At 41.9% G+C, this 16801-nt stretch overlaps 1 protein-coding gene across 1 annotated transcript in view; it reads right to left on the reverse strand.

The window, feature by feature from the left end:
• Positions 1-1612: 1612 nt before the first annotated feature.
• NUAK1 (NUAK family kinase 1) overlaps positions 1613-16801 on the reverse strand; it is a 48877-nt gene continuing 33688 nt past the window's right edge. Inside the window, exons 3-7 of the mRNA XM_062602708.1 lie at positions 15495-15646; positions 14147-14212; positions 7134-7253; positions 6697-6829; positions 1613-5670 (exon numbers count right to left, since the gene is read on the reverse strand). Of these exons, the coding sequence (XP_062458692.1) occupies positions 4517-5670; positions 6697-6829; positions 7134-7253; positions 14147-14212; positions 15495-15646 (1625 nt within the window). The 3' untranslated portion in view covers positions 1613-4516. The remainder of the gene's footprint in view (positions 5671-6696; positions 6830-7133; positions 7254-14146; positions 14213-15494; positions 15647-16801) is intronic.

Below are 16801 nucleotides of genomic sequence, written 5' to 3' on the forward strand. Positions count from 1 at the left end.
GACTGTTTGTGGCTCTATAAAAAAAAACACTACTGCTTTTGTCACTTAACCATGGAGCTCCCAAGGCTCTTGTCTTGCTTCCTTGCTCCTGCCTTGCCCAATCCATAAAAATTCAACAGTTCCTGAGAAACACTGGAATCCCCATGGAGCAAACTGGAAAGAAGACCAGGTCTGCCTACAGACTTACTATGTGACTTCAGCTACAGCGTATCCCTGTACACTTACCTCCTTTAATAAACAGGAAAATGAGACGCCCTCCTCCCCACCCCACAGCATGCACTTTGAGAGCTGTACAAACATGTGTGTAAGTACTTAGTGCTTGCCACATACATGCGCCATACCCAGCCATCCAGAACTTTCTTCCTAAAAGTCATTATTTTTAAAACAAAACAAAGGGTTTGCCCCTTTTTTCCCTACTGTATCAAAAAGAACAAAAAACCAAATGCTGTTTCATAATTGCTATTACAGAAGAGACTTGCATTACAGTTTCCAGCACCTCTACAGTTAAGACCTCATTCACCTCAGGTACAAGAACGTGTGCTGACTTTGAATATATACCTTACAATTTCTGACTCAATTAGCATACAGCAGCTAATCATTCCCTTTGTAATATATTAGTGGCTGTTTGCCTTTCTGCATCATTGGCTTTTCCCCTTTATTCCCACTGGTTTGAAAGCGGTTGTCATGAATAAATCTAGCACCTACAGCCATGGCTTCTTCCTTTAAAAAGCTCAAGAGAGAGAAAATTAATTAGAAAAATGAAAGCCTTTTTTCATGATATCCAAACCTTGGATCCTAATCCAAACCGCCTGTAATTTAAAAAGCAGAATATACACCACAGGTATCTTGGCTGGCTGCACCAAGGCTGAAGTTTAATGGTGCCTTGCTCAGAGCCAACGTTAGGACATTGCCAACCATTTACTTCAATTTCACGAGTCCCCAGCACACACACCATACCTAACACCCAGTTTCCCTTATGATGCCCACCCCTTTTCCAAGAAAAACACCCTAAAGCCCTCTGGTTACCAAGGGGACTCCAAAAAAAAAAGGAAACTGACTTCCTTTTTCCCTCTCACCAGCTGATTATGCTGGCTGTTCTGAGCCATCTGACTGTGATCATCCCACATTTGACAGCAGCCACCAGTCTTCTTTGCTCAAATAACCCCTAATTTATACCAACAGGAACATCAACATTGTCAATAAACTGTCCCTTTCCCTTCCAGAGAGAGGAAAGGACTGTGACCATTGACCCCTGGGCTACAGATGAGTTGTGCCATGCAGGGTCATCCAGCCTGCTCTGTCTTACCTGCACAGCACACCTAGCCCACAAACCTCATCCTTCTCCAGCAGAAAAAAAAGTCAGCTATCCTTTTCCACCAAACACTTCTCCAGCTGAAAGCTCTGTGTGTTCTGCAGTGCCAAATGCTTCGTAGCACGGGAGTCTCTGTGGCCACCCACAGTATATTCAAATGCACAAACGAGCCAAGAAGCTTTGCATAAACAACTTGGTACAATGTGCTGAGATGCTGCTGTATTTCTGCATGACAAGCTCATTACCATTTGGCCTCAGTTTATGCTGATGTACAGTGGAAAAGAAAAGGGAGAGAGACTCTTCGCAGTTACGTTAATTTTCTTTTATTTAATAAAAAACAGTATCAGATTAAAAATACAAACACTTTGGGTGATTATCCAGCGTTTTCCCCTGTGTGCCTCGTAGAGCTCAAACCAACCAAGGATTGGGAGAAAAAAAAGGAACAAAAACCAAAAAAAAATAACACCAAACAATTTTGGCCGGAGCTGTAAAATAATGTTGCACCAATTAAATTACACCAAATATATTATTATACCTTTGAAATGGCTTTCAGACCAATAAATAAAAAAAAAAAAGAGACAAATTCAAATAAAAAAGTCGACCTTGTATTACAAAAAAATTAAATAAAAATCACAACACTAATAATAACAATGTGCAGTCAAGTTTGTTTTCTTTTTTCTTCTCTTCTAGGAATGATAACATGCCAGTAAACATGTAACATGCCAGTAACATGCCAGTAAATCCCTACGTAACATTTCCAGTTTGGCAGCAAGCAGTAACTCACTCATTCACATTTGTACACAAGGAAGCAGGCCTGGGCAAAAGCCTCAGGAGGTAGGAGCCTTAGGTGCTCCTCACTTCCCAGCCACGGCTAGCTGAGTTCCCTTCCCTTCATCCTAAAACCTCTCTAAATGCATTCAAGGTTTAGCACCAGATCTGCAGGGAAGGTGTCAATCAGCACAACCCCACCAAAGTGATGCTCCATCATGCCAACAGGACAGCACTGATTTACACCAGCTGAGGATGATCTGGCTCTCACGGTCTTGGTCACCAGTTAAACACCGTGGCTGCAAAGCACATCATCCTTGTTTCAGACAGGCCACGGAGACTACATCCAGCTGTTTTAAAATGCACCACAGCAAACCTGTTAACTCAATACACTGCAAAATGGGGTGTTGATACGGGACGGGCTAAAAGAGCACATGCAGGGCCTGTGAGAAAATAGGGCAGCTGAGTATCATACAGAGAGTTACACATCTGTAGAGAAAAGACCCGCAGTTGCCCTTCCTGAGCCAAAGTCCAATTGACTGCATGAGAGTACGTCTCTCATAAATTTCATGGTATTGATGCCGTTTATTCCAGGGCCAACTTTGGTCCAGTGTTTCACAATTAGTAAAGGTCCTCCATAGAGGCAGCTTCACTGATTTAAGAAACTCAGGCTTGCTCATCTTTATGCTAGGCAGCCCAGCTGATTTTTAGGATGAACCAGCAGACTTAAGTACCATGATATGCCAAATGAGGAATCTGCAAGTAAAATAGCTCCTTGCCCTAGACACCAGTCATTTATGGAGGTATCCCCAGCTCCCAGGGAGTCCCCAGAGGAACTCTATTCTGTTTCCTTGTGTCGCTTAGGATTTGGGACACAGTGGGCCAAATTCTGCTTCCAGTTACAGGGTAGGAGTGAGAACAGAGCTTGCCCCTGGGCATACGTGTAGACATGAGTTTTGCAGCTGTGGATCATTTGACATCATAGGCTGAAACCTGCCACTGACTCAACACCAGTGCACCTCCAAGAAAGCCAGGGGCTATGTGCTCACGGAAATGAGACTGAATAGGGCCTTAAGATTCCAGTTTGCCCAGGCCTGTCAAACACACAGTGCCTTTCTGACGTAGGCTTACATTCAGGTAATCCAATAGACCCATGTGGTACCTTTATGGAGTTGAAGCCTTCAGTCTGGATAGTGAGTTGTTTGAGAACACAAACCCATATCCTACTTATTTTTTTTTCAAACTGGTATCATTGCACACGCAGTACCAGCTACACTATATAGAGAGAGGCCCACAGTTTTATGCTATGTTATCAAGTCTACCATTATCATTTCATCGCTCAATTCTTTCTGCTCCATTACTACTAACTAGAAACATTTTCATTTGGAGAAAGGCAACTTCCCACTAACTTTCTGACCTCTATCCATTTCCTACATGCTACAACCTTTTCCTTACCTAACATCCTGGTTGCAAACTACCTGTTAACCTCAAATACTATAAGGTGGCACCTTGCTGACAGTGACTGAACTCTAGATTGGAGGGTCAGTTAACCCTTGAGACCCTTTGTTAGATTCACCTTTGTCTGGGCATTCATCTGGCTGGCCATTTTGAGAGGCACAAACTGAACACAGAGGCTGAAATGCCTTAAAAGGCCATTTAGCAGCTGATAACATCCATTCCTTCCAGTTCCCATTAACACTTCTGTGACTGTTTTTGCTGGTAGGAGTGGTAGTTGAAAACAATCTTAGGGCCTCCTGCTTGCTGAAGAGCAATGGCTTAGGGAGGGATCAGATCTGAAAGCCTGCTCCACTGCTTGTCCACATACACCTTGTGAGGTTATTCTAGGGTGAGTCTCTCAAATTATCTGTCTTGGAAAGCATTCAGAACCTCTCATGCCACCCTGGTGGAAGGGACTGTGGTGACCACCTAGCCAGGCCTCCTGCATAACGCTAGCCAAAGGTTCCCAATGTGCAATGACTGTATCCAGACAAATAACTTCAGGGAGAAACAACGGCTTTCTAAAAGACATTCAAATTTCACTTGAAGAATTCAGCTCATCTCTTGATAAAGCTAATCTAGTATCAATTACAAACCTCCCCAAAACATGTGTCGCTCACTTCCAGTTTTAATTCTGTCTAGCCTTGACTTTGAGCTATCAAGTCTTGATGCTTTTGTCTGCTAGATCCTGATGTGTTTTCACCAAGTATACAAAGACCAAAGGTTTATCTCTCTGGCCAGGTAGGTAATATTTCGAGGACACAACATTAGAGAAGTGTGAGATGGCTTTGGGGCTACTTTACCAGGAGTTCAGCTAAGAAGATACAGCCAACTCCTTTGAAGCAAAATCTACCACTGTCAGCAAATCAGTGACCTGGCTTACTCCATCACAAAGGTACACAGAAAAACTCTCTTCCCTCATTTTCCATCTTCTCTCTGCTAGTTGAGCTTGTTGCAGATCTCTAGGGCTTTCTTGTAGACCTGAGTCACATCATCCATATCTGTGAGAAGGGAAAAACTGCTGTCCCCCAGACGGTTGCGATAGCGCTTTAGATACTGTGGCCGTGGTCGGTTCTGAATTCCTTCGAAGTCTTGGATCTGGAGGAAATTTTCAGCAGAGACACAGCTCCGTATCCTCTGTCTGTTTGGCCTGTTCTCTTGCAAATCCAGCAAATCAAAGGAGTCACTGGACAAAATACTGTCATCACTAATCACGCTGGAGGGGCGACTATAACTTCGAGGTAATACATCTCCAGGCAGGACCACTTCTTCCATAGCCTCCAGCGTTGGTGTGTCAGGGCTAATCAAGGCAGATTCAGTGCTGCTGGTAGAATACTTGCTGTTATGTTTTAAGATGCCCTTACGCCTGCAGGAATGGCTGTAAGACCCATTTCTGGATGGCTCAGTGATCCCTGGAGAAGTGTCCCTATTTACTGTCTCATCATTATTGTCCAAGAGTTCGGAAGATTCACTTCGTTCTGGAGAAGAGTAATAGCCGGACTCCCTCTGCTGAGTCTTCTTTAATATTCCTTTTTTTGGCATTAGTGAAGACTGCTTAGTGCCATATTTGCCCACTACCTCTCCCTCCACAACACTTTTAATGGCTATGCCAGTCCTACACAACTCTTGCTCCAGCTTAAAAGCAGAGGGTAACACTGGGCTGACCACTCCTTCAATGAAACCTGCACTGTGAGATCGATGTTCGCTGTTGCTCCTTTTCTTCAGGATGCCTTTAGGTCTCTTGGAGGTGGGTTTGGATGTATTTTCAGCTCCTCCTTCCTGGATGGACTGTGCAATGTCATTTTCCTTTTTTGACTTTTTCAGAGACCTTTGTCTCTCTAGTGTGACTTCAGGACCTTTGGGCTTAGAAAGGCACTTCATTTTGGTATCGGTCTCTGGTTGCAGGCCAGTAGAACGGTGATGCCAATCAATGAACCTTGCTAACAACGGGGACTCGGAGTCCCTCATGGCATCACAGTCACAAACACTACTCTTATAGCCCCAGTTCACCCACCAGTGGTTGGCAATGTCTTCAATGGTTGCTCGACGTTCAGGGTTCACCATCAGCATCCATCTGATAAGACCACGAGCATCTATGGACAAAGAATGGAATATAACATATTTAGGTATGGACATTCTTAGTTTCATCAGTTTAAAATGTAAGCATGAAGCCAATCAAATGAGCAACAATAATGCTTCTTACAACAGGAAAAGGGAAAGAGGGCAAAGCTTTGGCCATAAGTCAACACTGGAAAATGGATTTGAGTACTAGTTCTTATCAGAAGAATATGATTCACCCAAGAAATGTACACTGGGTTATCAAATTAATACTCATACTGTATTAGTCAGTGATTAGTTCCACATTACTGAAAGAAGTCAGCAACCTATTGACTTTAATAATCGCAAATCTTAGAGGAAAACAAAGGGGAATAAGGATAGTGTAAAGGATCTACACATTACTGCTTTCACATTTACTTTTTCCATAAACAGTGTAGTCTTCCATATATTTTAAAGGTGTATTTTCAAATGATACAATATTTGTTTAAATATAACATATATACAAATTTTTAAGGCTGTACGAAGTCATTATAATCAATGACCTGGACTTAGTTGATGCTATTCTGTCAGGTGACTGCTTAATGTGTTATCCTCCAAGTAGAAGTAAATGTGAACACAGTGGCATTAATTCAGATTTTGGCTTGCCTTCTTGGATAAGAGACTGCATTGCTCTAACCATTCATGCTGTCTCTGCTAATGATATACCACAGCGAGGACTGATCTGTACCAGTATGTTTTATCAGTTTACAGCTTGTCTGAACAATTCCACTTGCAATAGCTAACAGACCTTTTCCACTGTCATAGATCTGGTTAAAAGAGCCCGTTACAGCTTCCCCAAGGCAATAAAATCTATCTGCTACAAAACTTTAATTTCAAAAGGACTTTTGGTAAACACTGCACCCAGATAGGAACTGATAGCAAATGAAACCAATAGGGGAATGAGGTACTTTTCTTTCTTCATCACTCTAATGACACCAAAACATGTCAGAAGGGGCCAGGCAAATCCTCCATTATGAACTCCTGTCAGCTCAATTATGTTGCCCTCACTCCTTTTTTTGTACCTGAGGTCTGTGTTGGCTCACGATACTCTCCACTGCTGATCTGCCTGATGAGATTTTTGTGATCGAAGCCATCAAAGGGCATTGTTCCATAAACCAGAGTGTAAAGCAATACACCAAGGGCCCAGCTGTCAACCTGAAATACAGAGGCAACCCATGTGAAGCCCAGAAAAGCTGATCCCCACCCTTCTCCTTGCCATTATCACCGCAAGAGCAGCACCACATCCAGCTGTGCCTACTGATGGGCAAAGCCATATCTAACATCTGACTAACCATAGACAAAGCAAATGAAAGCAAATGAAGGGAGCTTGAGAACTCACAGTATGGGAGAGACCCAACCAAACCCACATGTGAAATAACACTAGCATTAAGACTAAACCTCAAGAACACCATCATCAAAGACATCCCCATACCACCACAGAAAAACTGACCCTTCTTACCTCTGGGCCTCTGTAAGGTCGTCCATTAACTATTTCAGGGGAAGCATAGAGTGGGCTTCCACAAAAGGTCTGCAGAAACTTGTCTTTGTGGTAAAGGTTGGAGAGTCCAAAATCAGCAATCTGCAAATAGAATTACACAAGGCATCTGTAGTATTAATGTTATCTATCTTAATGCAACAGAAAATCCTTTATCAGGAAAGACTTGGCTATATTTGTCTCTGCTGGAGGGCAGGGATCCCTCGACATGGAAAATCTCTCAGGTTCTCTGGTCAACCCATTATTCTATGATTTTTTTACTTTTTTTCTCTAAAGATCCTCCAGAGAAGGAGAAGGGTCCCTAGGTTAAATCCCCCAGATCAGGAACAAAGATGCTTTGGTTCCATTCCTAGACAGGTCACTGACTGACTACACAACCATCAGTCAGTAATTTTATCCTGGATGAACGGCGTATACTTGCAAAGACAATCTTATACTGGGAGGCACTGGGCCTGCTGTGCACTGATTGCTCTTCACCTTGTACAGTCAGTAGCAAAGGAAAGCAAAGTAGAAAGTACTACCATTCTTATCACACGCATGCAAGCAAAAAGCCAAGACCTCTAAATCCAACAGGAGGAGTGAAACACACGTGTGACAGGAAACTAAACTTTACAGAAGAAAGTGGTTTTTGAAATTATCTGGAATTTAGCTACACTTGAAGGGGGAAAAGTGAGGAACTCTCTCACTCTTCCAGATTCAGGGACTCCAGCTGAGGAATCTGAGCTGTTAAGCACATGAGATGTCTATCATGAGATAATAAACACAAGTCTGGTTCCTAACTGGAAACAATAGGCCCAAATCTGGCTTTCCCAACACAAACAAAACTTCCCCTGAGACTTTGGGAATTTTGCCTATGTAGGAATTGCAGGATCAGGTCCAAATATTTTGTTTACTTCAATTCTCTGGTTTTGTTCTTACAAAACAAAGGCTGAGGATAGCAACACTAAATGCTCCCACAACCTTTGCATTTCCTTTCTCTAGCACGAGGCAACATATCTCAATTTTTATCTTCTTTAAAACCCAAACACTTCTGATTCCCAGAGATACTTCTATTACTGCTCACTACTGACATAAGGTGTACATAAAAGATTAGCTTTAAAAGCCTAGGCATTAAAGAAGTATTATAGCTATAAGAGACAGGACTTTTCTCTGGGTTTTCTTCACCTTATTTGGTCTTTTATACCAGAAAGAAATTAAATCCAAGGAATCATCACAAGACAAAATTCAAGAAAATACAAATTGAACAGAAAAGGATTCATCAGCAGCATCATTCATTCCTGCTTTCTAAAATGCACGTCATCAGTGCCTCTAATACCTGTTTTAATTGCAATGTCTAGTGAACTCTTGGGAGACATAAAGTATTTGTCTCTACTACCTAAACTCCTACAGACACACCTAAAAAATGTCACAGTTGAGACCAAAATGAACAAAGCTGGTGATGTATGGAGAGAAGTTCCCAGTTTTCTTTCTCTAACCCAAAACAGAAACAAGTATATACACACTTTATAAATAGATATATATATTGGTATATCTAGATACTTTCTCATTACAAATAAAAACATTTTAAAAAATTATCATTTTCACAGAATTTTTAAAGTCATAGACCAAATACGAGATTTCATGCTTTGCCTTATTTTATTTTGATGTTCTGCAGGTGTTCCACTGACAATCTGGACTCATGCTATCCTGCTCAAAGAGCATCTGATTCTTGTTCATTAATGTTAATGTATCTCCCCATGTCCATTCATAGCTTGCATTCACTCAGTCCCTGAGACAGTGTATTATCAACCCGCAGCAGAAAATTCAACCCTTAAATAAATGTGGTTTGTAAAAATCTTCATTGTACGGCTGGAATGTCATTGAAAACAGCTGGTGTACAATTGCAGTCTGCAAACATATTCTCATGGCTCAGATTGCACTTAATTGCCCTAAATTCCACTTTCTTATCAAATCACCCTGCCTGGCTTGCAGGAAGTTGGTTTTAAGCCTTATGAAGTGTGCCCTGTCAATCAGGGGAAGAATGGGATCATTTGAAGTGTTAAAAATTCCTGCTGGCCATAGAGTTTTATTTTAGTTCAGGATGCAGCTAAGACAAGGACAAACACTACACAGTGTGATTCCTTAAGAAAATACATTCCCTTAACACCATGGAATGTATAAAATGCATGTGGATGTGCATGAATATATATATAGGGACACACATACCATTGTTCACACTAAGAAACTCTCAGACTTGGGCATTCGTGTTTTCATTTTGACCATTCCGGAAAAGAGTATTTATGTTACAGTCCACTCCCATACTCACAGACTGATGTTTATCAGCTTTTCCCATTAAAACTGTCATGCCCCCCAAAACAAGATTAATAGAAGCCAACATTACTTCATGTTCTTGGCACTTAAATGGACCTAAGGCATCAAGTCAAAAAAACTTCCTAAATTGGGAGGAGCACGGAAATTGACTTTTATTCCACTCGCTTCAGGAGGTGTATGCTTCATATTTACTGTTAACTATGATAAACCAGATGTAGTTTATTGTTTAAGTGTGGACTATAAATTCCATGCAGTTCACACTCATGGAAATTGTCAGTTTTATCCCACTTAAGAATCTGTCCCTCTGTACTGTAGACAGAGAAATAATTAGGTCTCTTAAAGCAAATGAAACGTATGTGCAGTCAGTGAGACTGCCAGCAAGGTAAATCCCAATTACATATACTTACTCTGTAAATATGAAACCCTCATGGGTTTTTAGTGGTTAGTCTGCTTGGTGTCCCCTTACCAGCCCAAGAGAAAGCGTAGTTAGTAGGATTAAGTTACTATTATACTTGCATTTTTCTCTCATTCTATCAATTTGGGGTTGATCATACAGTTTACGTCAACATCTGCTAGACATCTCTTTTAGGTGCAATTCCCAGCCCAGGATCCTCCACAGCCCTGCTGTGAACAATGAGGCCCCCTTCATTGTGCCAGGTTACATGACAGAGGTAGGTATCTTTGGGGATAGGCTGGGAAACAGGGCAGGGACACAGTATATGGATAGGCCAACGAGAAGCACTAATTCCCTGGCTGCAGCGCTGGGCAGCAGTTTCTTTCCACCTCCCTGCATGCAGTTTCGGAGAGAGCTGAAGTGCTTGGGGACGTGAGGTCCTCATCATGCCAAATTGCAGGAGCTATGGGTGAATGGGGGCAGCTACATCCTCACCCCACTGCTATTTCTTCTAGTAAGTTCATACCTACAATGAACCAAAACCTAGTATCCTCAGTCTTTTTAAAACTAATGAAGAGAAAAAGGCACTACAAGAAGGCTTTCTGAAGACCACCAAAGGCAGATGCCTAAAACCATCACGAATCTCTTCCCAAAAAGGGCTTTCCAACTCACCAACTCAGGGAAGCAATTTGGAGCTACCTTAGCCCTAGTGCTTGTCTGACACTACCACCTCCAGCTGGGTTAGGATGATGAACAATGATATCCTTTCGATGGGATGAAAATGACAGTGAGAGGCTGCTGTGCCACTGCAGGGTGGGGGCAGCAGCTGTACCTACCCCAGGGCAAGCAGAAGGGGCAGCTCCGAGTTACCTGAGCTGGAGGGTCAGTCACCAAGCGCAGAACAGAGTAAATTCTAAGGTGAACTGTGCTGTCAGCAGCTGGCACATGAATATGAGGAAGGAGAAGCTTGTACATGCTGCAGAAACCCTTACTTCATTGCCATGTTATTTCTTTAAAGAATATGGCACCATGAGCAAGGTAAGAAAGCAAAGAACACTCTTCTGCCCTAAAAGGCTGCAGAGTTTTAGGAAGGTTTAGCTCTAGGATTGTGCCCCAGTACTGACTTCCACAAACAGGGTAGGTCCCAGGAGAAACACTCGCACTCAGGGTTTCTGCTGCACAGTTGGGTGCCTATCTGGGGAGCAAGACAAGGTACTGTTTGATTAATTGGCTGGATGAATTCCTTGTACCCCATGGATCTGTGTGCATGTTCAGCCTCACAAGTGTTTAAAAGTCACTTTATTCACTTGTGTTTTGCTGCATTTAGGCTTTTCAAGTAATAGTTTGCAGGAAATATTACCACATACACCCAGTCCCTGAAAAACATAATTATATACCACAGAGCAGATTACTTTCTTTCCCTCATCACCTTCCACCTCTGGCCTGTGGATCTGCAGAACTCTTCAAAATGCATAATTTTATGTCAGCTTCCAGACACTGGTGTTTCCGAGTTGCTGTACTCCAACATGACTCCATTTCCAAAGACTTTTTTCTCACTACCATAACGCCATACACTGCTTCATGACCTTCATATAATTAGCTAAGATTTAAGAATGGTTTCCAAGTTAGCATAGTATCATGTAAAATAGCTTGGGGCCCTTTTCAGTCAGATAATAATTTCTAATGGATTACATGTTCTCTTCATTTCCTGTTCTAAAAGTATTACTTAAGTCACTATACACGGATCTAATTTTACAACATCTTATTTTTTCCTCACATTGCTATGACATGTTTGTGTATAGCCTGATGTACAGATCACTGCTTTCTTCAGAAACATGTATTTAATTGCAGATTGCACCCAAAACCAAAGGGATTCCTTTCATTTTCTCATTCTTAAAATCAAATTGCCAATGCTGTAAGTGCTTTGTAATCCACTGAATGAAATATAAATAATGGGAAAGTACAGATAAGACTATCACTCCATTTCTAAAAAATGCCTTCCACTGAGTATTTGAAGCCATTAGTCAATACCAAACCCCAAAATGCATATTCCTTTTTTCTGCCTGAATAAACCATATACAAAGCTGTCAGAATGAGGACCTGATAATTTTACTCCTAATAAATAATTTACTGTTCCATATGTGTTTCCTTGCCAACGGTTACTGTTTGGTGAAACAAAAAGAAGGAAGTAACATGGAAACCACACTAACATACTCAGAGCTTCAGTATCAGCAAAGTATTGGCAGTGTGCTTAACATCAAGTATTCAAAACTGATCTTAGTCAGGAGGTGCAAAAAACAGACAGCAGGGAGAAAAAGGAAAACAATACAAAAAGTCATCTCTTTAAGTAATCTAAATTCAAGCACTACTGATAGCAAGATGCATGAAATACCAACTGCTTCCCAAGTCCTATCTGGTTTTCAGCTTCATGAGACCCTTTGCAGAAACACTTGCTAGTGGACAGTAAGGGAGCTTGCAGCCACCTACCCATGCCATGGCAGCCTTGCCCTCTCAGAGGTGTACCTTACACTTTGCAGAGAAGAACCTAAGGAAAGGCTGGAAATACGCAAAATACCTACAAGGCAGCTTAAACACAGTGCAGTTTGGGAAAGCAAAGCCTTCAAGAAAAAGATGTCCAAATGATTGGAAAGGATGTGGGGAGTCATGGCTATCTGAATTTCTTCCACAGCAGTGCCACTCATTACAGCAGCTGAAATGCATCTGTGGTTCTGAAGTCCCTGGGTCAGCTCCATGGTCTGGACCCAAACACAAAGCTACCTGTCCCTGTCCCATCCTCCTGCTCTACCCGCCGGACAATTAGACTCCCATAAAGAAGAGCAGGGAGGGAGTGAAGCCTTCTGACAAAGCACAGCTCCCTGGAGGCTTGGGGAAGTGATTGGTTTTGCATATGAGGACCACAGCGCAGAGATCCAGCCCACCGCAGCTAGCAAATTCCCCAAATTCCTCTTTTCTCTCAAGAATTCTCTGATTAGCTGGGAAGACAGCATGGCGTGTAATGCGGAAAGAAAGGTCATTTTGCCTGCGGAAGTCTGTTTCGTATACAATGTCCTAGAAAGGCTACTTTTTGTTTCCAGCCCTGCTGAGAAAAGCTCAGGCTGCTGCAGCCAGTGTCCCGGCAGGGACAGGAGCAGGGAGGTTTGCTCTAACACTGGATGTTAACAGCAAAACGTCCAAGTATTGCATTGGATGGGCCTTCTGTAAAAGACTATTTTTAGAAACCACATATTTATGTGCCTTTAATCCACTAGTTGATCCAAGTTAGCTTCTGTCATTAGCATTACACAGATGGCAGCTACCATATGTTACTTTCCATTTCCATTGCACATCAGCTTAAAATGAAGACAATCTCTCCTGCATGCAGCGCAGAAGGCAGTGTTTGCAGCCGCATGGCTTTCAGTGAAGACAAAATGAAGATTCAGGCTATTTAGGTATCTGGCTATGCAGTGAGCTCCCTGATTACATTGTTAATGAAAAAAAGGATGCCAAAAAACATCAGCAGAAACTCCTCAGCATCCTTCCCTCTGCCCATAGATGAGTACACCGAGCCACCCTCACATCCGCCTACCCAGGGAGGAACAAAGTGGAAAGTGAAAGAGGTTCAGCTACCTGGAAACTACACTTACCTCTGCATTATTTCTTTGTGCTACAGCTATTAGGAAAAAAAGAAGACAAAGGGAAAAAAAGTCATTCCCATGCTTTCACTAGGGAGAAATGACATGGAAATGACATCACTGGCATCACTATCCAAAGTATACGTTTGTGTCTGGAGTTCCAAGGCCATTTCCTAATGAAGCGCATGTGCTTTACTAGGTTTATTTTGAAACTTTATTTGCTTATTTTCCAGCCATGATCAAAAGGACATTCAGAGTGTTCTGTAGGAGGCACTTGAACCCTGTAGACCAGAAAAGTTTCTTCCTAGCCCCAGCAGCAGCCAGCAATAATATCATTCGTACAATAAACCCAACTACATGACATGCTCTGCTATTTCCTACCAATAAATAGATACTGCTTCAGGAATTGTGGACCTTGGGTGGCAGGACAGGGCCACTTCCCCCAGGTCATGCAAAGCTTCATTTAGCATCTATGATCAGTGACCAGTGGTGCTCTTTCCCTAACTTCCAAACCCCTGAGCCTCTTGCCAGAATCTGTTGCTTAGTAGTTGTTGCCATAACACTGGCTCTTCTAATTCTTTGGTTCAAAATGTTACAAAACATACAAAGCCATTCTGAGAAGCTGAGAAAAAGAATCTTACCTTAATATTAAAATTGTCATCAAGAAGGATGTTTTCCAATTTCAGGTCCCTGTGGACAACACCATTCTGAAAAAAGGGAAAAAAAAAAAGGGGAGAACATGAGAAAATATTGGGAAAATTAAAGGTGAGCTGGCAGGGTGGTCTTTGCATCTACATTTCAGGACTGATTTCACTGTCATAACACTCACGGCCCAGTGACTAGTGACAGGCAATGCATTAGTCATTTGGTGTGTGGTTAAGGGAAGAATGACTGGAATCTGTCCTCCCACAAAGCCTCTAAAACAGCAGGGGGGTAGGGGAATGGAGGGCTGGGGGGTGTCTTTTCGGAACTTAATTCCAGCCTGAATCCTGCCCCCACTGCGCCAAAGCAATATATTCTTCCCAGGCACCAGAAAACAATATCTGTCAATGACGTTAGTCCTTACAAAAGCCCTCATTCCTCCAATGTGCAGCCATGTGGATTGTGGGGTTATAATCCTAAAGGACTGTAAATGTTAAGGCTGGCAGTGGACAAGCTAGGTTTAGGTTAGAGCCTTCTTTAAAGAAATTTGGGAAAGACAAACTGCATAGGAAAGAGAGGTGTAGCTTTTCAGCACTACAGTGAGGACTTTGAAAACCTCTCTTGTTGATCAGACTTCAAGTGGAGATTAAAGTGTTTAAGAATTCAAATAAAAACTGGTGCTAGCTGCTCAGCGCCTTTAGCCTCATGCAAGTTTTTGCTCTATGCAGTTGATTCAAAAGCAGGGATAAAAGGTCCAGGATGACAATCAGATACATTGGATTTAATTGCTTAATTTGTCATTCTAGTGGGTACCATGATGGATAAAGTCATTAGCAAAGCATCATTCTAGTGCTCCTGCCACATCTGGAGAAGTTCCTTTTGCCTATCCAAAATGAGCACATACTAAAGCTCGTATATGAACACCGTTCTCTTGGCTTTTTTCTTTCATATATTTTATCTCCTAAAGTTGTTCACGTGTATATTCAAATTGCAAACTATCATTCATTGAATTTATTAATATTGTAGAAATCCTACAGGATGCCTTTTCTAGTTAATGATGTTAATAGTTTTTTTAATGTCAAGAGAACTATTTTAAAGGCAAAAAAGCAACGTAGGGCTAATGTAAGGGAGTGGCTCTTATCTGACATAACACAGGAAAACATCCTTAGTCTTTAAAAACAGGCAGCGAACAACTGCAGCACTTTTAATGAAGACCTCATGCCATACTGATATAATCATATGTTGTGATATTTAATAATGAATGCTGTTGCCTCAGACAAACTTTGAAATATGTAAGTCACTAGCAGCCTTCAAACAGCAGTTTTTACTATCAAGTCCTTTGCTCACCTTGTGGCAGTAATGTACAGCAGAGACTATTTGTCGAAAGAAGTGTCTTGTCTCTCTCTCGCTTAATCGCCGCCTCTCACTGATGTAATCATACAACTCTCCTTTGCTTGCATACTCCATGATGATCACAATCTTATCTTTATTTTCAAAAACTGCACAGGATAAAAGAAAAGAAAAAATATCACAGTTGATTCAATATGTTTTAAAACTGACACATTAAAGAGTGAAGAAGATTCAGGGTGACTGAACATATCCTGTATCATCACTGCAGCCTGGAGAGATGCACTACCAACACCACTGCAAAAAACAAGTTCCAAAGCTATTTTTTTCCAGAAGATTACGTTTCAGACCAAGAAAAGGAAGTTGAGGCTATCTTCACTTTCCTGTGGCTACATTAAAGAAGCTCTTTGCCTTTATAATATGGGATCATAGGGTGCCAAAATCAACTTGATCCTAATGAAGTAGATACTCGTGCCAGTGACACCTGAATACTAATCCCTGCTCCATCTGGGACTACTTCTTACCAGTAGTCCTCTTGAGGCTAGAGGACAGAAGGAAACAGGAGCTCTCATAATTTGGAAAAGATTAAGAGAAGGCATAATAAACTCAGTCTTCAATGACTGGCTCATACAGGGTTACCTGTATATAAGCCAATACTTTATTTGCTTATAATGACATTGGTTGGCTGTCACCTACTGTCAAAACCCAAAAAAAGTGAACTGATGCATGTGTCATCTTCCAGCTCAACTCTGTGCAGTATCATGGTGGGCACGGACACTTGAGCTAGCAGAGGCTGCAATGTCTCTGGAGCTGAGCAGCTCTTGTCAGTATGGTTCTTCACCCCATCTCACGCACCCAACTCATCCTCAAGCTTACTTATCTCCTGCCACCACCACATGTCCCATTGCATGTTGTAGATATCTTCTGTCACTTGCGCAAATCCGGCAACAATGTGCAACTCCCATGTAAGCAACAAAAGGAATATTCATCCAATACACGTCACAACTTGACTGTTCTTTGGGCCTGAGGGTACTCTGTGCCACATGCTGTCAAGGTCCTCACTGGGAGCTGCAGATAACTAAACACTTAATCTAGTAAAGCAGGCTGTGAGTAGTCTCAAATTGCCATAGTGCCCTGGCTGCTAAATAGTTTTTCCCTTCTGACATTGAAAATCCACTTCAACGCACTGGAAACTTCCTGCATGTACCATAAATAACCATTGCTCATACTAAAATATGGTCATTTTCCTTTTCATTTTATCTGTGGCAGCAGCCTGCTGAGGCTAGGTCACGTTGGCAGCAAAGCAT

This window comes from Pezoporus occidentalis, unplaced genomic scaffold, assembly GCF_034315485.1.
Source record: "Pezoporus occidentalis ecotype Australia unplaced genomic scaffold, CSIRO_AGI_Poc_V1 ctg78, whole genome shotgun sequence".
NCBI lineage: Eukaryota > Metazoa > Chordata > Aves > Psittaciformes > Psittacidae > Pezoporus > Pezoporus occidentalis.